Raw genomic sequence first — 19104 nt, 5'->3', positions numbered from 1 at the left:
ACCCGGATTCTGCTAAGCAAGCAGCGGGTGAGGAGCTGTGCTGTCTCCAGCCTGCCCCACTCGCTGGCATCCCAGATTTAACAAATGATTGTTTATTGATGAGTTCATACATCAATACAAACGGACGAGTTAAAAATGGCCCCTGCCCCGTGAGACCTCGGGAGGAGGGAAGCGCCATGGCCTGGACAAAGTATAAAAGTTATAAATAAGGAGGTTTTCAAAACTGGGTCAGGGTAAATCTAGTCAGGGTTGGGGGGGCAGTTGCCGATGGCCTCAGACATGCAGAAGGGACGGGTGCCGGCGGCCATAAGACCCCCTCTCCCACCTAAGCACTCGGCTGAGGTAGAGAAAGGGCGGCCACCTTCTCACAAACCTTAGCGGTAGTGTAGCTCCCTCCTCTGAGGGGCTGGCTGGCTGAGGATTTCAGAAGAACCCAGACCAGAGGGCCAGGCTTGAGCCCTCTTGGGGCTGGGCTGTGGCTGTTGTGCCGGTTGGGGGAGTGGTAGTAGACTTCTAACCCTCACAAGGGCAGCTGCAGCCCTGCAGGGTCCACCCTCAGCTGCAGGAGTTCCTGGGGCCAGGGTTTCTTTGCAGTTTGGCCATGCAGGTGGTAGTAGTACAGAAGAGTGGGGGTGAACTAGGTTTCATCTGTTCTGGTGCACCTGGCTGATGCAAACAAGAGCTGGGCATTGTACAGAAACCAACTTCTTTCTAAGTTACTACCTATAGAACCAGCAGGGCCCCAAGGGCCTGTCCGTGGGAGACTAGGTTGCTGCGGCCTGGGGCTTCAGGAAAGCTACACTGACTTACCTGAGGCAGAGGGAAGCAGTAGGGCCCAGAGACACGTGTTCTTCATTCCAACTCAACAACTGCTTTACTACTTGGTCCTACTCTACCTGCCCACTCTACCCTATCTCCTTCCCCTCATCCCTAACAACTGCCCTTTAATCTACCCCCTTCCCTCTACTACTTACCTGTCCCATCTACCACCTTTCCAGTGTGTCTCTTGGCCCTTTCTGCAGCCCCATGTGCCTCCCCCTCCCCTCAAGTTCCAGTATCCAGAGCATCTTGGGTGCCCAGCACTGCCTTTGAGGAGGCTCCTTCCACCCAAACTAGGAACCTACAAACCATCTCACATCAGCTAGGTTGTGGACACCAAGAATCCAGAATTCAGGTTACTACATTCCAGTCCTTTTCATGCTCCTTGACAGTTCCACATGAGCCAGGGTGGTGAAGTAGGAGTAGTACATGAAGGGTAACCAGCCACACATCAACCAGCCAGGTACTCTAGCGATGAATACTCACTAAACATGTGTGTGTGTGTGTGTGTGTGTGTGTGTGTGTAGACTTTTGTGGCCAAGGTCCGAAGAAGGTGGGCTGGTGCCCTGTAAACCATGAGGGAAGTTCTAACACAGGCTTCTGACTGGGCATCACTCAGGATGCAAGGAGAAGGTGGCCTCTGGGTCTAGCAGCCTACTGGGGACCAGGGTTGGGAGGATAGGGAAGACCAAGGGGTTAAGAGGAGGAAGCCAGGGCTTTATGTTTGCCCAGCAGAGGGCTTTACTGTCCCGCAGCAACATCCCACAGCTGTCTCCACGAGTTCTGGCCAGGAAAGAAAGGGGGCACAGGGATAGAGATAATGCTAGGGCTCTCTTAGAGGGAGAGTGGGAGTGGAATGTAGGGGCTCAGGCCTTGATACCAACTCAAGCCTCCTGATGGCTTGGGAATGCCCTGGAGGACTTAGAGGGCTCTGCCTTACACAACTGCCAGGAAGTGAGGAAAACATAACCCCCTGCTCTGGCAGCCAGGGGAGTGCAGCTGGTGTGGGAGGGGAAGTGGAGGTAGAGGTGAAGCTCTGCTGTTGGCTGAACGGCACTGAATGCCACGTGGCCTCTCACTTCCCCCCCACCAAATACCCTGTGTGTGCTCCACCCCAGGGAGCTGATCCCTGCAGTAATTTCAAATGGCTTCTAAGAAGAGAGGGCCTGCCCTTCCCAATTTCCCCCCAGATAGGGCAGGCTGCCCTCCTACTCCTCACAGCACCAAGATGACAAGGATCCAAGACCTACCCTGCATGAGCCACTGAAGGGGCTGTGGAGGCAGGGGTTCTCAAAGTGAGGCGACAGTCAGGGAAATAAATTAATAAATACAGGGGTCCCATGAGGAGTAGCTGGGAAAACTGCTTCCCCTCTGAGCACTGATCCCTGCGATCCACTCCAAGCATCCCCATAGGTTTTGGAGAGTGGAGCAGGGGCTACAGTTCGGAATAAGGGAAGCATTCACTTGGAATAGAATTCTGGAGCTAGAGTCTACGTTCCATGCGCTGCTCCACAGCCCGAAGCAGCAGCTCTGAGTATTGCTCTAGCAGGGCCTGTGTTTGCTCAGCTCCCACAGTCCCCGGGCTCCCACCCGGGCTGCACAGCACGGCACCGGCCAGGGCCTCTAGCTCCTGCCTCACTGAAGAGAAGGTGTTTCTGAGGAGCTGGGTGATGCGACTTTGCTCCGCTGAGGGTGTCTTGCAGCCAGCCACCTGCAGGAGGACCCAGGAAGTAAGTTGGAGGAACAGTTGAGGAACATCCTGTCAATGGATGTATAAAGGGGAGGGGCCCCATCTGGGTCTAGCCTGCCTCCAAAGAAGGCCCTGCTGGACTGCCCCCTATGTCTAAGGTGGCCAAACAGTTTTTAATAGGACAAGGGGCACTATTAATAATTATACAGGGACAAGAGGCATAAATTGAGATGGTCCTGAGCAAACTAGGCCATATGGTCTCTCCACCCCCACCCCTCCAGTCTGAGGAAGCCTCCAGCTCTTAGCTAGAGAGGACCTACTGGTCCTCGGTTCAAGAGCCCTGGCCTAATGGCCTCTACCTCCCTCACCCACTCTGCCCGGGATGTTCTTGATTGTTCCACCCATCCATCAGTGGAAGAGCCTTAGCATGGTTGCTCAGGATACAGAGCTAGCACTCTGCCTTCCCCACGGTAGGTGCCCAACACATACCAAGTGGTAGAGCCGCACAGCCTGGCGCACATTGCCCTGGAGCTCTGCCACGAGTTGTTCACACTGCTCCAGGCTCACTGCTGGTTCTGAGAGGGACAGATACAACTCAGTAAGGCCCAGCAAAGCTGCCCTTGCAGGCCTCCCACCCAGAGGCCACTGAGCAGGAGAGGCCTCCCCGCAGGATTACAGCCCCTCCACTTGCCCGCTGTCCTTTCTTCTTGCCTCCTTCCTCCCCAACGACCCCCCTGTCCTGATACCACACAGAAAATGAGGGCCCTGAGGGGAGTGCCAACCCCATCCCCAGAGGCCAGAGGCACTGAAGGGGCAAATGGGTCACAAGGAGATCATGAAGATTGGCAGAAGTGTCTCACCATCAAGGGTGTGACTTACGAACTGAGACAGGGGCAGACAGGACGAAAACACCAGAGGCTGGATGCATAGAAATGGGATGGAGCCAGAAAGCAGACAGCAGAGATGGAACAAAGAGGATGAAGCAGGAAATGAGAGCTGGGGAGCTGTGCACACCTGAGTCCTGGCTCAGGACTGCCCTTGGCCTGGTGCATTCCGTGGGGCTGGGAATCTTCTCAGGGGTTGGGGACTGCAAGTTTTCGGGGTCTCGGAAGAGGGGGCTGACCGGCAGTTGCTGGCCACAGGGGCTGTTGGGCCCAGGCTGAGCCTGGCACTCTGTCCTAGGCTTGGGAGGGGCACCCTCCCCCAAACAGGCCCGCCTCTCAGATGTACTATGAGCCTTTCCCAGGCCCGCTGGGGATCCAGGCCGGTCCGCCTCACCAGGGGCTCGTCCCCTGGTAACAGGTGAGAATGTGGCCAAAGTAGGACGGTCAGGCAGTGGCTTTGGGATGTCCAGGACCAGGTGAGCCCGGCTGGGCAGGGCTAGCTTGCTGAGCGGTGAGACTCGAATGGGAGCAGGAGCTTGAGGTTCAGCTGCCAGCCCCAAGTTCTCCCCAACAGAGATGCTACGGGACATCTTGGCCATGGAACTGGTGGTGGGGTTCTGGTAGGAGTGAGGCTGAGAAAGACGGCCATCAGCCTGTGGCAGGGACTGCAGGCCCTCCTGGGCCTCCATCCCCTGTAAGAGCAATGGGCCTGGTGGAGGGGCCTCATCTGTAGAGAAGACAGAGATATGCAGGTCAGGTGGTGAGGGAAGACATCCCACATGCAAAGACTCAGCTCCCTAGGAGTTGCTGTGCTCCCCACATACCCACTAAGGGACAGCCAGTGGCAAGTACAGTGACACATCAGGACTAAATCAGGCCCTCCTTTCTCTAGCATGCTCATGCGCTCCACACTCCCTGCACCCTCGAGTTGAGCCTACCAGGCTCCTCACCTTGTGGCACCAGACTCTGCACAGACTGGGCTTTCTGGAGTCCACCTAAGGGGCTGGCCGCAGCCACTCTCTTGGGGGACCAGCTGCTATCCAGATTGAGTCGGCGTCGAGGCAAAAGCACAGGAACCGTTTGCTGGGGGCCACCATTTCCAGAGGAGGGCTCTGCCTCTGGAGGTGCTCCCGGAGGACTGGCACCACTGCCTCTCAGCTGCTCACCCGAAGCCTGCAGCATTTGGACTGGTCTCGATGTCAGCGCCAGGCTTGAGGAAGATGGAGACAGCTTCCTACAGGGAGGAAATGTGGAAGAAGGCCAGAGGAGGCTTAGGAGTCCTCTTTGCCAACACGAGGAGAAGCACTGGGAGAGAAGGGCTGGAACAAAGCCAGCAGGCCAGTTGTCCCAAAACTTGGGAGTGCAGAATACTGTTGAGCATGGGAAGACAGCAGCCTTGGAGAGAGGAGGGTGGCATGCTGCCCCAGGGCCAGGACTGGCCCTCTGGAGAGGGCTGGGAGGTCAAGTGAGCCAGAGCTCCTTATAGGAGACTGAGAGCTGCTGTAGGGAGAGGTACCTGAGTGGGGGGGTCTGCACTTGCAACAGGAATCGTGAAGATATGCTCCGAGACTCTGTCCTCTCTGGTACCCGGACTGGGCCCCCTGCCAAGGTGACAGAAATCAGGAAGTGAAGCAAGCCCTTGTCCCAGATTCTGCCTCCCCTAGAAGGTAACCCAGGGCGTGGGCATGGCCTGCCCTTGTTCCCTCCCTCTCATCCAGGCAAGGAGGGAAGGAGGGAAGACTACACTGACCACATACTGGCCCTCTGACCACACCTGGAGCGGACCCATTGGCCAGAGTCTCAAAGTGCTGTTTTAGAAACTGCTCCTGGTCTGGGGTATGGGGACTGCCTTCCTGCAGCCCATAGGAGCCAATGCCTCCCTCTTCTTCCTCCTCTTCATCATCACCCTCGGCTGGCTCTTCAAGGTCTGAGGAAATGCCATCCACACTCAGGGGCTCCGTGCTCTCAGAGTCTGGATGTGGGGAGGGGAGAGAAGCATCATGCTGCACCAACCCGTCGCCAGAGCCTCCACTCCCCCACCTCAGTCCACTGACCTCCCTCAAGCTGCAGCCTCACCTTCATTGGGGTGCTCAGGGCTGGAAAGGCGGCTGCTACTATAATCCACAGAGCAGGCACTGTCAGGGCTGTGCTTCTCAGAGCCCCTGCTGCCTGGATACACTCTTCCCAGAGTCCCTCGGGCTGGAGCTTGCACCTGGAACTCACTTTCAGGAGGGCCAGCAGGGGAAAGAAGAGGCAGTTAGTAGGGGTGGGCAGTGCCACCAGACATCTGGCTTCCTTCTCCCTGACAAGTGAGTGGGACTGGGGATGAGGCAGGGGCAAAGCAAGTAACCTGGGCCAGCCCTCCCGTATAAAGAACACACAGAAGGAGAAGACTGCAGAGCCCCTGAGGTCTGATGAGAGAAGGACCCTTGCCTGGTATCCAGGGTGGGGCTGTCACTCGGCTCCGGGTAGACAATACCATCTTCGATGGGTGCAGGCTCCAGATCTTGCGCAAAGACCCCTTCCTCTTGGGACAACAATCGAATAATGTGGGGGCAGGAACAGGGTTGGGAAGCCTGAGGCCGAGGGGGCTTTTCATTCTGGGAACACACAAAGGGACATTACTGAAGATACCTACGTGAGAAAGGGTCTGAGAAAAGAGGTGGGGGTGGGCAAGGATTTGGTGTGTTATCAGTTCTGGGGGAAGCTGAATAGTCCAACTCTGAGGACAACTCCAGCTACTGTTCTTGAGCTTCTGGAATAACTACATTCTGTCACACTCCAGGCTGTCAACCTTCAGCCACCACTTAATATCATGAGCCCTTGAAGAGACCTGGCCCAGGGCAACGGGTGCTACCCCAATCACCATATCACCCAGCCTAGCCAGCCTGAACCTTTGCAGTCCAGGCTACCCATGTGCCACAGGAGCAGAGCAAGCAGAGCTGGCCCAGTGCTCAGGTCCCAGCTGTTAGCATAAGGCTGCCTAAGGCTGCTTGGAGATCTCGAGGTTGCTGGGAGAAAGCCGGCTCACCTGGCTAGCATGTGAGGTCTCAGGGACCTGCTGACCATGTTTCCCAGGGCAAGAGGGGGTCATGGCCAACAAGTCTTGGCTAGGGCCTCGAGGGCTTGGGGCCAGTGTTTCCAGCTGCCGTAGGTCCAGCATGGAGCGGACACTCAACTCCACGCCTGGCTGAGCCCAGCGGCTTCTCCTTCTGGGTCCTTGGTTGGCCACAGGAGCTGGAGCCAAGAATTCCACTGTCTCCTCCTCCTGGTGTGGGGCAGGGGTGGGGGAGGGTAACAACCACCATACAATAATATCAGCAAACACTCATATATCACTCATTGTGTGCCGGGCATTTTATTTACATGTGTTCGCTCACTTAATCTCCACAACCGCCTTGTGAAGTCAGTAGTATCATTCCCCCCATTTTTACAGATGGGAAATCTGAAACACAGGGGGCTTAAGTAACCTGTCTAGTCCCACAGACAGTAAGTGGCCTGCCTACAGGTTACAGCTCAGGTAGTCTGGCTCCAGAGTTCATGTTCTTAGCTTCATTCTACTACCTGTCTTAGACATTCTAGTCTCAGCCTTCACCTGGTGTCATGGACACCTTGGAGCTGGGAATCTCTACAAAGTCCCTTACTCTGAAGACAGCCCCAAGTCCATTCATAGCTCCAAGGACAAACCAATAGTCCATCCTTGAGCCCCTGGCCTGGTCAGAAGCACCAGAGGCACCACGCCACTATTACTGCATGGAGCTGGTGCTAACAATGGAGGCGCTGCCCCTTGATGTCTTGATGTGGCCCAAGAGAGGGCTGGGCTGCTTTGGGGCTTGCTCAGAAAGCCTGTACCTCCTTCTGGCTGCCCTGATGTAGCTGCCCAGTCCTAGCATGGCCCTTTCCCTCCAGATAACTGCTCTGGAAGTTCTGAGCTAACCTCCTAACCTGGGGTCTTTAAAATTAGTTTCTCCAGATTTCTATTATTTGGACATTTGATTTTCTTAAACTTTAGTTTTTTGGGTTTTTTTTTTTTAACATTTATTTATTTTTGAGAGGATGGGATGGCAGAGAGAAGGAGAGATAAAGGATCTGAAGCAGGCTCCATGCTGACAGCAGAGAGCCCAACACAGGGCTCAAACCCACAAACCATGAGATCATGACCTGTGCTGAAATCAGTAGTCAAATGTTTAACCAACTGAGCCACCCAGGAGCCCCTCTTGAAGTTCAGTTCTAACCGTCTGGCTTAGACACTCCTTTTCTACTCCCCACCTCAACTTGTTCTTTGTTCCTGTTTACTCCCAGGCCCCCAGGCAGCTAAACAAGTGGGACACTACTAGTGGCAACTAATCCTTGCAGGCCACCCCATCGGGCCTGGAAGAAGGAGATCCCTGGGCTTCATTATCCATAACCTGGGACCAGGTGAGCTGCTCAGACCCTCCCACAAGGCCCTTTCTTGGACACAAGGGATACAGCATGTGGGCAGGCCCAGAGAGCCCTGCTTTCACCTTCCTCTCCCTCTTGTAACCTTGGAAGGGCATTATGATGATGGGGACTTACCCGACTCATCTCCCAGTGGGACAGGCTTCGGGGCAGGACTGGGCCAGGCACTGAGGCTAGACAGAGACAGACAGTCAAAGAGAGTATCTCCTGCCCACCCACCCGGAGCCCTGGCCCCCCATCAGCCCATACCCTGTGTGGCCACAGTGAGGCTCTGGTTTCCTCAGCTCACTGTACTCTCACCCCCATTGTATCAGAAAGGACATACCTGGCCACTGTGGCAACTGGTGCCTCTCTGGCCCTACATGAGACTTTCACACACCTTGTTCTTTCTTGGCACCCTTGGCAAGGATAGGCAGAGCTGGAAGTTCTTCTTCTTCAGTGCCTTCGTCTTCTCCCTCCTTGTCACTATCTGATGACAGAGCTGGTCCAGGAGACAGCATCGATGGGGCCTCGTGCCTAAGTCCAAGACAAGGAAGGTAGAGGAAGGTAGTCCAAGACTCAATGCAGGTAGAGGCCATCCTATGGGTCTTCAGGTAAGAAACGGGTGTTGGGGGGTACAAGAGTTGGGCGGTAGAGGTGAATGTTAAGTCCAAAGCAGAAAGGAGGAACACAGAGATCACAGTGAGCAGTCTGGAGGCCCACCCACCACTCGCCCGTATCTATACTCTGTCCTCACCGGCTGGGACCTGCAGCCCTTTGGGGAGAAGACGGTCCTTGCTGCTTGACCCCTCGCTGACGCTGGCGCAGCTCGGCCAGACGCTGCCTCATACTGATGGTCATCTCAGAGCTCAGGCGCCATACAAATATACAGCTGGATAGAGCCACAGAGTTGGGTGAAGGAGGGGTAGGGTAGGGCCTGATATAGGTAGCACACCACTAGTTCTCCTCTTCATGGGCTGGCAAGAAGACCAGATCCACCCTCTAGCACCACACCAGCCCAGCCAAGAAATACCCCTGCTCAGCCCTACTTCCCAGAGACATCACTGATGTGTAAAGGGGGGAGGGAGCTGGGCATTATGTGTGGCACAGAGGAAAAATCTGTGTCTCAGGGAAGCTGGCTTCTGCTCACCTGTCCCCTGACACAGAGATGAGATGTTTGCAGTCATTACTAAACTTCATGCCAGTGACAATCTCTGTGAGGAACAAAGAACACGACCTGTGAGCCACCCTTAAGTCCCCACCAAGCTTCTGTCCCAACAGTGGAGGTCAACGGTTGGTTGGAGGGATAGGGCAGGCAGCTCTGCTAGGTCCCAAGAAACTAAAGGAAGAAAGAGTAAAGTTCCACCAGTAGATTATTGGGGCAACACTTACCTGAGTGGCCAAACATGGTGGCCACACACTCGCCTGAGGAGAAGTCAAAAATGGAGAGGTTCTTGTCAGAACAACTGGTGGCGATATAGATCCCTGAGGGGTCTGTCTGCACCTGAGGAGTGGGACACAGCTGGCAGAGGACAAGGAAAGCACCAGTCCCTTTCCACCTAGTACCCCTGTCTTCCCTTTCTCTGGTCCAGTGGCCATCCTCCTGGGCCCTTACCTTAATGAGAGTGCCGTCCTCACCCTGTGACCCTTTAAAAAGCTTCTTCTGCTTCCCACTGCTGATGTTAAAGATCCTGTAAAGAAACACTTTTGTTCACATGAGGAAGAGTCCATAATCAAGCACACCTGGATGACAGAGACCCCAGAATTCATTCCCAACCCTGTTCTCTCTGGGAGCCACTCCCCAACACCAAAGAGACTATCACCTCTTGGGTAGGGCCAAGTGCTCCTTCTACAGGCTCAAGTACAAAGTCCTAGACAAAAAGAAGTGAGGAGAGAGCTGCCTAGAGCTGACCCCCTTGGGCACGAAGGAAGGTGGTTAGATGGTTTGAGAAGGGGATACCCACCGAATATTTCGGTCCTGGCAGCCGATGGCCGTGTACTTCCAGCTGGGCTCCACATCCATGTCATAGAGGGTCGTCTTCCGTACCACATGGTGCGTCCGTGTAAACTGTACTCCATCTCCAGACTGAAGGGGTAGAGCATGTGGGCTCACCAGGCCCAGAGAGCCCTGCTTTCGCCTCCCTTCACCTCTTACAATCTCAGCTCAGGGAACGATAGAGATCCCCCCACCCGCAACCGCTGCCCCATTCAGGGAAGCCCCATACCCTCACCTTCTGTGCTGTGCGGAAGTAGATGCTCTTGTCTGCTCCACAGCTGATCATACGGACTTGCCCATCGCTGGCTATGGAGGAGGGGGGCCTAGCTATTACCACAGCTCTTACCACAAGGGGGCCAGCCCTTCCTGTGCCTTCCCTCCATACTGCCCCACTGCTGAGCTACTCCACATGACCCAAACAACCAATTACATCAGGATGCTTCCCTCCAAACCTAAGCTTTCTGTTCACTCTGCCCTCAGCCAATGTGGTTGCTCAGTCACCTAGACTGAGAGTCTACATTCCACCTGTCTTCCTATCCAGCCCCAGGCCTCCCAGCTGCTGTCCCACACAGCTCTGTGACTGGCACATCCTTCGCATGGAAGCAGGAGGTGGGGGTGGAGGATACCGGTTGTAGGTGACAAGATGTGTCTCAAGTGCCCTGCCCCCACCTGCAAACTTGACAGCAGTGATAGAGGATGAGTGCTCGTCCAACGTCTGCTGCAGGCTGTATTCACGGCCAGCATCTAGCACATGGATGAGCCGATCCCGGCTCGCTGATGCCAACAGTTTCAGACCTGGGGTTGAAAGAACTCTATCAGCCCATGAGTGCCCAGAGCAAACCCCTATGCGGGTCCGGCAAAAGACCCACAGGAACTGAGCCCTATAACCCCGAGCCAAGTGAACTATGGAGCAGGCATGCAGCTGTCCTCCTCTAAACCTGTAAAGATATCAAGTGATTCAAACAATGTTCAGTCCCACATCCAAGAGCCAGGATGGACGCAAGTGGCACTCGAGGACTGGAGGAGCCCTGTGCCATTCTGGGCTAGATCCCGGGCATCCTTATTACCTGTGTCTGGCTTAGAGTACTCCAGGCATAGAATTTCTGAGTCATGGGCCTCCACCTTTAGCATTTCACTGAGAGACTGCAGCTCATGCACCCTGCAAAGATGAGAGGGAAGAGGGTGTTGACAGGTTACAAGAGGAGAGGCTCACTCTCCATTCTCTGCGATACCGTTCCCCTAACCGGTTTTTCAAATTATATTTTTATTTATTTTTGAACTTTTAGGTTTAGAGAAAAGTTGCAATGAGTATAGAGAATTTTCATATTAATGACAGTTCAAAAACCAGAACTGGGAAATTTACACTGGTACAATGGTATCAATTAAAGATCTTATTTGAATTTCACGTTTTTCCACAAAACCTTTTTCTGGATCCAGGATCCTATCAAGAGTCCAAATTGCATTTAACTGCTATTTCTCCTTAGTCACCTGTAGTTGGTGACAGCTCTTCAGTCTTTCCTTATCATTCATGACTTTGATGCTTTTGAGGAGTATTGATCACTCTTCAACACTCTTTAGAAGAGTATTGATTACTCTGTCCTACGTACCTCAGTTTCAGTCTGCCTGATGTTTTCCCATGACTGGACTGAGTTAATGCAATTGGGGCAAGAATACCACAGAAACCACACTATGCCCTTCTTAGTACATCATATTACGGGCTTCATGATGTTGACATGAGGATGATAAGTTTAATCACTTGGTTAGGATGGTTTCTGTTGGGTTTCTTCGTTGTAAAGTTACTATCTTTTCCGTGTATAGAGACATCTTGTTCCCCAATCTTTCTAAGCCAATTTTTCTAAAGCTCTGTCCTTTAGGACCTAACTCCCTGGGCCTGTGCTGTGAGAGACAGTCAGTACCACTCCAGGCCTGGCATTACCTGAGCGTGCCTACACGGTCCCCAGAAGCTAGATGCTGTCCGTTGGGGCTGATACACACAGAGCGAATGCCCACACGGGGATCCATCAGGGACCCATCGGCTTTGTCTCCTCCTGGCAGCTCAGTGTCCAGCAGGGCCTGTGTGTTCCCATCCACATAGATGATCTTAATGAGGTCCTAGGGGAGCAGGTCAGAATAGCAGGTGGATTAGGCAGGCCTGACCCAGTACAGCTGCAAGGGGAGAAGAATTGTGGACAAGATAAACCCCTGGCTCAAAGTGCCCAGCCCAACCAGAGCTGGAAGATCAAAATCTGGGGACCCAGTTTCTGAGAAGGAGGTGTGAGGCTGAGGGGATGGAGACATTAAGTGGGGAGTAGGTGGCCCAAGGCCTCAGGGCTCACATTGCTGAGAATGTTTCGGTGCAGGGTGGAGCCATGTACCCCCGAGCTCTCTGTGTTCCACAGGCGGATGGTGTTGTCTGAGGAACAGGTGATAAAGGAACTTGGAGGCAAGCAGGCCTGGTTACTGTCCTTCACTTCAGGGTAGACCTGAGGGGCAAAGGGAACAAAGTTAGATCTCCATGTAGGGAGCAGTCCTTTACCTGCCCAAGAAGATGGAAGGGAATGAGATTAAAGAGAGAATGCTGGGCAAGACTTAACCCAGAGTTTGTCACATAATAAGCAAGCCATAACTATTAGATACTCACTATTATTACTAAGGGCAAACACCTTAACAAAGCTTCTGCTATGTTCCAGGCATCTCCCACTTATATCATTTCATTTAATCCTTAGGACAACTAGAGTAATCAGGTACATCAGTTTACAGTTGAGGAAACTGATGAGTCAATTTCAGTAACTTGTCCAAGATCACCCAGTCCAGAATGAGGCAAAGCTAGGGACAGACAGGGGTATAATGGAAGAAGCCCAAGATACATAAACAGTAAAATTCAAGCTCAATCCTCAGGACCCACATGAAAATATGTGGATACACAGGGATGTTGCTGGAGAAACAAGGAGGCAGCAGGAATATGAAGACATCCTCAGGGACTCCCACCTCCTGCCCCACAGTGGTACCCCAGCAAACCTGGTCAGTCCCAAGCCAGCCCAGCCCACATACCTCTACACTCCAGACGCAGGAGGAATGATACAGAGCTGAGTACACCTTGCCCACTTTCTTGGGGTCCCTCACATCCCAAACATAAATGCTGTGGTCGTTGTATACACAAGACAGCCACTGATTAGTAGGATCAAAAGTCAAGGCAATGGTGTCTGGATACCTGGCATTGGCCACTCCAGAGAAGAGGCGACTGTGGGGAAGAGGACAGGGTAAATAGTGAGTGAGGAGCTGATGAAATGGAGGATTGAAAAGAATGAAAATAGAAGCCAGAGGAAAAAGGAAGGAGCAGAGCGAGCAGAGGAGCCCTCTCCAGACCTGCAGGGGGCAGCTGCCTGAAAAGGAAAAAGGTCTCTGACAGCTGTCGGCCAAGAACTGACTCCTGACCTGGCACTAGCTGTTGGACCACGGTTTTCTCATGATGAACACAGTGTCAGAGAACACCAAAGTCAGACAAGGTAACTCTGTGGCCATGATGCAACAGAACAAAAACAAGACCCCTCTACAATCGTGTCTGAGCACGGATAAACACGTCACTGTAGAAACCACAAAAATGACCAAACGTTTCCATTCCCATCTATCATGATTGACTGCTACTTCTTTGCCAATTACACCTTTAACCCCATACCTTCCCTTCCACCTTTAGATAAAAATTATTAAGAGGTCCATTTGTAGAATTGCCCCTACTTCCAGACAGCATCTAACCAGAGCAAAACTTCAACCCTTTGAACCATTCTTAAAATCATCTAATACAAGCCCACATATTACAATAAGCCCCGACTAACACCGTGTTTCCCACAGTGTGCAGTCTCCTTGGTCGCAACCAGTATCAATAAGCCCAAATTTGTTGATCTACAGAGGTGTTCCTGGCAATCACTGGGGCATTGATACACTCTTCACTTTGACTCCTGAAACATAGCCAGGGAAGGCTGGGCCCCGGGTGAGGCTCTGAAGGGAGGCAGGGGGCCCACACAGCTCACCTGGCCTCAGTGACACTGGCAATGTCTGTCCCCAGGGCATGGGGCCGGGGCAGTGTGCTGAGAAAGTGCAGATTAGAGGGGTTGAAGAGGCGCACGGTGCCATCAGCACAACCACAGAAGATGTAGTCTTGGCTCACGGAGATGCAGTGGGCCACAGTGGTCTGCAGGCAGAAGGGCTCAGGTAAGCAAGGGTTACCTGCCCAACCCCTCCTCAAGAGTCACCTGCCAAGAGGCAGGACTAGCCAAGGCAGAGGCGAGGAAAAAGCTCCCTAGTAGCTCTGGCCTGAGCCCTTCAGCTGTTATCTAGAGATACCCCTCCCTTCAGCAGCAGGTGGCCAGAGGGCCCAAAGCCACGTGCAGTTGGGGGATGGGAGTCAAGGACCCTTCTAAGGCACCAGAAGTTTGGCAAAGAGGACAAAGGAGGAAAAGCCCAGCAAAGAGAAAGAAACAGCAGGAGAAAGACAGCAGGTTCTAGGCACCACTTACTGTGAAGCTGTCTGTATTCTGAGAAGAGGGAAGCAGAGGAAAGAAAGATGGAAAGAGAAAGCAGAGAGGAGGCAGTTATACAGATCTCCAACGGCTGGAACTAGGCCAAGCTCTGGTTCCCCCCAAGCTTCTCTCTCCTGGGGTCCCCTCCTGCATGCACAAGGGCCTAGACCCCAGTATGGGGCCAGAGGCATCAGATCTCCCCTGAGCTGACACACGGGCAGCCCCTACCCATTGGGACAGAGGTGCTTACTCTCAGTTCCACCCACTTATCCAAAAGCCTCCGATCGCTGAACTCGCACAGCAGCCCTGAGGACGTGATGCAGAAGGTGCTGTCGGCCTTCTTCCCTCGACCACAGGCCACATCAGTGAACAGGTTGTTTCGTAGCTCCCCCAGTAGCCCTGAGCGGCCCAGCAGGGGCACAGTGGCGTTCACCTGTGGAGACACAGCACAGTTGCCACCCATCCACCCCAGAGACTGCCCCTGCAAACTAGGCCCTGCAGAGAGAGAGGGGAAGCAGCAAGGTCCCCTCACTCTTTGAGACTACTCCTTGGCTGGACAGCATCTGGCTCAGCCAGAACTTCTGTGTGGCTGCTGGGTAAGCAGAGAGGGGCCCAAGTGAACAGGATATTCTGGGGTGGGCTGAGTGGGCCCTGGCCCTGGAGCTACTTCCAGCCTTAGAGCAGCTCACCTTTGAGGTCTTACTGTCATCGAGGTACCAGAATTTGATGTGCCGGTTGCCTGCAGTGACAAAGTAGCTGCAATCTTCAGAGAAGGACACTGCTGTCACCCGACTGGACACCTTATTGGAGGCCACCACAATGTTTTTCTGAAGGGAAAGCCAAAGGAAGAATCAAAATTCTGCCTCTTAGGGCTAAGAAGAAAGAGGTTCAGAGGAAGGAGGAGGGGTTAGATAGGATTTGTACTTTAAAAAAATGTTCCTTCACAAGCTTTTTGGTCAGAAAAAGAAGGGAAAGAGAAAAATTTCTTTCTAGAGGAGCTAAAGAGATTCATTTTCTCTGTAGGTCCTCAAAGGCATAAAGCTAGCCACTTTCTACCAACACACTTGGCTACACAGTTGTTCTTTTCTGCTTCAGGTTATTTTCTAGAATGAGACTGAGATTAGCAAAATAGAGTGAAGGGGCTCAGATCAGCAGCTTCCTGGCTCCACAAATGGTCCATGAACCCCCATGAGGCTGTCAGGCCAGCCCACCCAGGCTACTCACCTTCCAGGCCCAGACATTGACGATCATGTCATGCTGGTAGCCCACAGACACAATGTACTTGGCGCTTGGAGAGAAGGCCACACAAGCCACACCATATTTATGCTCCTGCAGCTCCGCCACCTGGCTATGCTCAGCCACGTCCCAAACCCGGACAGCAGGCATGTGCCCACTCTGCAGGGAGGCAAGAATGAGAAATAAGCAACAGAGCATACAGCCTCCCCGAGACTTTCAGGGTCGGGGCCCTCATCCTCCCACCCCTAGCTACTCAGTACAATCTCTCCCTGGCAAGAGTCAAGAGGAGAGTGCTATTACAGGGCAAAGGTATTTTAAAAACATGATAAATATCTCAGGACAACGATTATCAGGAAGAAAACAGCCCCAGATTTTGTTCAATATCTGTGTCAGGGTGTGCACCTCTGTATTTGTTCAAAATTCCTTGAGTGATTCTTGATGGGCCTCCAGGGTTGAGAACCTGAGTGGTAGTGCACTCATGCCTATTTCTGCCTCCTGTGCCTCCCTGTAAGCCTGAGAAGGCAGAGGCATCCCGCATGAGCCCAGCAGGGGGCCTCCAGGGATAAGGACTATTTTAAGGCAGTGGTTTTTCAAACCCTGCTTCCCCAGCCAGCAGAATCTGTACAGGGGAACTTGTCAGAAATGTAAATTCTGGGGTCCCGTCTCAGACCTAGAGAATCAGAAACCCTGGGGGCAGGCTTGACAATGTGTACTTCACCAAGCAATCCAGGCGATTGATTCTCACTAAGGTTTAAGAACCACTGTTCAGGCAGAGCAAAGACTAGGATTTAGCATCTGTTCAGGAAGCCAGACCGGCAGCAGCCCTATCTAGGCCTAGGACTGCAGCTCTCTGTTGAGGCCAGGCCACCCACCCACCTCAGAGGACTACAGCCCCCATTCCTCACTCACCTCTCCAGTGACCAGGTACTTGCCATCAGGAGAGAAGGCAAGGGCAGTGATGGTTTTCCTGCAAGACATGAGGCAGGCTCAGAGGAGCACTGACAGTCTGGCCTAAACCTGGCTCCCACAGAGTTTTCTTGAAAGGCAAGATGAGCAGACACTAATGGCACATGTGGTGGCATTTTGCTATCTGATCCTGGGCCCTACCAGGTCCCAGGCCTCAGAGCCTCAAAGACCCCAGACAGTGCCCTTTTTACAACTTCCAGGAAATGGAGGTGCTCCCTGAGGGCCCAGACCCATTTACCTGGAACTGTTGAGGATGTGGTGCTGTTTGTGTTTTCGGGGATTGAACAGCACGACCACACACCTGGGGAGATGAGGGAGACAAGAGACTTAGCACCAAGCCACAGCTCCCCTAGCAGCACCCTGGCCACCTGGGAACTCCCGTCACTCAGCACAGGGAGCTGTGTAGAGCAATTTGAGAGGGGCTGTACTTGCTACTGAGGGCAACTGAGTGCTTGCTGGCAACCTAGTCTTCTTGCTTCCCCTCCCCACTCACAAGGGCCTATCTGTGCAGCCCCATGAGGGTGAAGGCTTCCTGGAAGCCTATCCCACCAGGTCCTAAGTACCAGCACCATCTCTGGTCATACCCACAAAGGGCAGCAAGGACACAGGCCTTCCCACAGCCCTTGCACAGAGCCCAGGAAGGGGTGCAGGAGGGAAGAGTACATGTGATTTGGGCAAAGCAGCAGCCAGTTTACAGGCTTAGAGCCATAAGTATGATAAGAGTTTGTGCTCCACGGAGGGGTGAGGCCTCTCATATGTGAGCCCACATGTGTACCTGGCAGGAGCCGGCCCCATACTCTGTACGTGTCAGATGAGGAAGAAGGTGGGAGGCAGGAGGCCAGAACTTCAGGGAGGCTCAGTAAGACTAGGGGGAGGGGGAGAAAGCCCCAGAGGGCCTGGGGAGGCCTGTGCAGTGCTGTGGAACTCCTGTGCGCAGCCCTGAGAATCCCCGGTCCCAAAAGGCCTGAGAAGGGCCCTCCAGACTGCCAGAAGACAGTCTGGGACTCCTCCCACCTGCATCCTGTGCAGAGAAGGGTGGGAGTACCCTCTCTGACCAGGCAGCAAGGCTGGGAGGGATCAGGTTCAGACCCTCCAGACGCAATTCCAGAGGGAGGCCAGGTGATAGGAGTCAAAGCAGGAAGCAGGAAGCCATAGCCAGGCAGTGTTCTCCCTTGGGCTCCAGCAGGCCTGGGCCCGTTGCCCCTTCCACCTCACTACTTCATCAGTACTGTAAGTAGCTGACAGGAGCAAGCCTGCTACATGGGGAGAGACTGAGCAGAGGGAGATATCCCCCAGACCCAACCTGGTTTCATGGGAAGGCCACTGCCTGCTAGAAACTTAAAGCAAAGGCAAGTACAAGCTGCTAGTAAGTGCTTGGCACATTAAGCTCCATAAACCACTTCAAAATGCAAATTCCACAGGTAATCTCTGGGGTCACCAGGATCTCTGAGGTACTAGATATGCCCAGAACTTCCAGGCTAAGCAGCAAAGCCTTGAAATTCCTGAGTCACATTGTCTTCTCTTCTAACTCCTTCCCCAAATTCATCCTCACTGTTTCCTTTCTCCTTCTCTCCCCATCTCCTCATCTCACCTTGTTCCCCTTTCTTCATTCCTTTCTTTCTTTATACCAACCTCTAGTCTCCTGCTTCCCTTGTACAATGCCATGTCAGAAAGGTTTTTAAATATATGACAAAAGTCAAAGGGCCTTGGAAACTCTGTGCCACATCACTCTTCCTCCCCTGTTCCCAAACACACACACACACACACATCCATGCACACTTGCCCAGCTTCTGTTACGGGCAGTCCAGGATACAGGGAACCTAATTCCTCCAAAGCAGACAGACTCATAGAACCTTAGAGCTGGAAGGAAGGGTGGAAGGAATTAAGTGCACTGTGCAGAGGGCCTGTGTCCTCTTAACGTTGGTTAAGCGTCCAACTTTGGCTCAGGTCATGATCTCAGGGCTCATGAGTTTAAGCCCCACACTGGGCTCTGTACTCACAGCCTAGGGCCTGGCACCTGCTTCAGATTCTGTGTCTTCTTCTCTCTCTACCCCTCCCCTGCTCACGCTCTGTCTCTCTCCCTCTCAAAAATAAATAAACATTAAGAAAATTTTTTTAAATTAAATGCGCTGTGCTAGGTGACTTTAAACATCACCTAGTCCAATCCTACAGAATTTTGAGATGAGGAAACCTAGACTCAGAAAATTCCTACAAAGAGCAGAGCCAGGATTCTCAGGTCTCCTGACCCTCAGTGCTCTTTATATCAAACACACGTGCATGTCTGATCTGATCGTGTCATTCCTGGACTATCATCCCTGGGGGTGCTTCCAAAACAAACTCCTTAAGTACCCATAAAGGCCCTAGATGGTATGACCCCTGCCCACCCTTCAGCTTCACCCTAAACCATGCTCCAACCACATTCTTTCACTCTCTTTAAGAGAGTGTGCTCTTGGGGCGCCTGGGTGGCTTAGTCGGTTAAGCGTCCGACTTTCACTTAGGTCATGATCTCGTGGTTCGTGGGTTCGAGCCCCGCGTCAGGCTCTGTGCTGACTACCAGCTCAGAGCCTGGAGCCTGTT

General features: G+C 53.2%; 1 protein-coding gene across 5 annotated transcripts in view; it reads right to left on the bottom strand.

The window, feature by feature from the left end:
* Positions 1–76: 76 nt before the first annotated feature.
* MAPKBP1 (mitogen-activated protein kinase binding protein 1) overlaps positions 77–19104 on the bottom strand; it is a 53048-nt gene continuing 34020 nt past the window's right edge. For 2 of the 5 annotated variants that reach the window (XM_039232789.1, XM_039232790.1), the window contains 28 exons: positions 16766–16828; positions 16471–16528; positions 15550–15720; positions 15015–15152; positions 14576–14758; positions 13837–13997; positions 12860–13049; positions 12145–12291; positions 11745–11920; positions 10876–10967; positions 10478–10603; positions 10044–10114; positions 9777–9898; positions 9428–9503; positions 9205–9316; positions 8963–9026; positions 8570–8704; positions 8213–8349; positions 7951–8006; positions 6425–6661; positions 5827–5993; positions 5470–5615; positions 5168–5365; positions 4910–4994; positions 4344–4627; positions 3524–4120; positions 2999–3084; positions 77–2530 (listed from right to left, as the gene is read on the bottom strand). In XM_039232789.1, the coding sequence (XP_039088720.1) occupies positions 2303–2530; positions 2999–3084; positions 3524–4120; positions 4344–4627; positions 4910–4994; positions 5168–5365; positions 5470–5615; positions 5827–5993; positions 6425–6661; positions 7951–8006; positions 8213–8349; positions 8570–8704; positions 8963–9026; positions 9205–9316; positions 9428–9503; positions 9777–9898; positions 10044–10114; positions 10478–10603; positions 10876–10967; positions 11745–11920; positions 12145–12291; positions 12860–13049; positions 13837–13997; positions 14576–14758; positions 15015–15152; positions 15550–15720; positions 16471–16528; positions 16766–16828 (4306 nt within the window). In that variant the 3' untranslated portion in view covers positions 77–2302. The remainder of the gene's footprint in view (positions 2531–2998; positions 3085–3523; positions 4121–4343; positions 4628–4909; positions 4995–5167; positions 5366–5469; positions 5616–5826; positions 5994–6424; positions 6662–7950; positions 8007–8212; positions 8350–8569; positions 8705–8962; positions 9027–9204; positions 9317–9427; positions 9504–9776; positions 9899–10043; positions 10115–10477; positions 10604–10875; positions 10968–11744; positions 11921–12144; positions 12292–12859; positions 13050–13836; positions 13998–14575; positions 14759–15014; positions 15153–15549; positions 15721–16470; positions 16529–16765; positions 16829–19104) is intronic. The other 3 variants (XM_039232793.1, XM_039232791.1, XM_039232792.1) reach the window with 3 other exon arrangements.

The sequence above is a fragment of the Hyaena hyaena genome, unplaced genomic scaffold (genome assembly GCF_003009895.1).
Source record: "Hyaena hyaena isolate Hyena2069 unplaced genomic scaffold, ASM300989v1 scaffold_70, whole genome shotgun sequence".
NCBI classification, from domain to species: Eukaryota; Metazoa; Chordata; class Mammalia; order Carnivora; family Hyaenidae; genus Hyaena; species Hyaena hyaena.
This window is presented reverse-complemented; position numbering and strand designations above follow the sequence as displayed.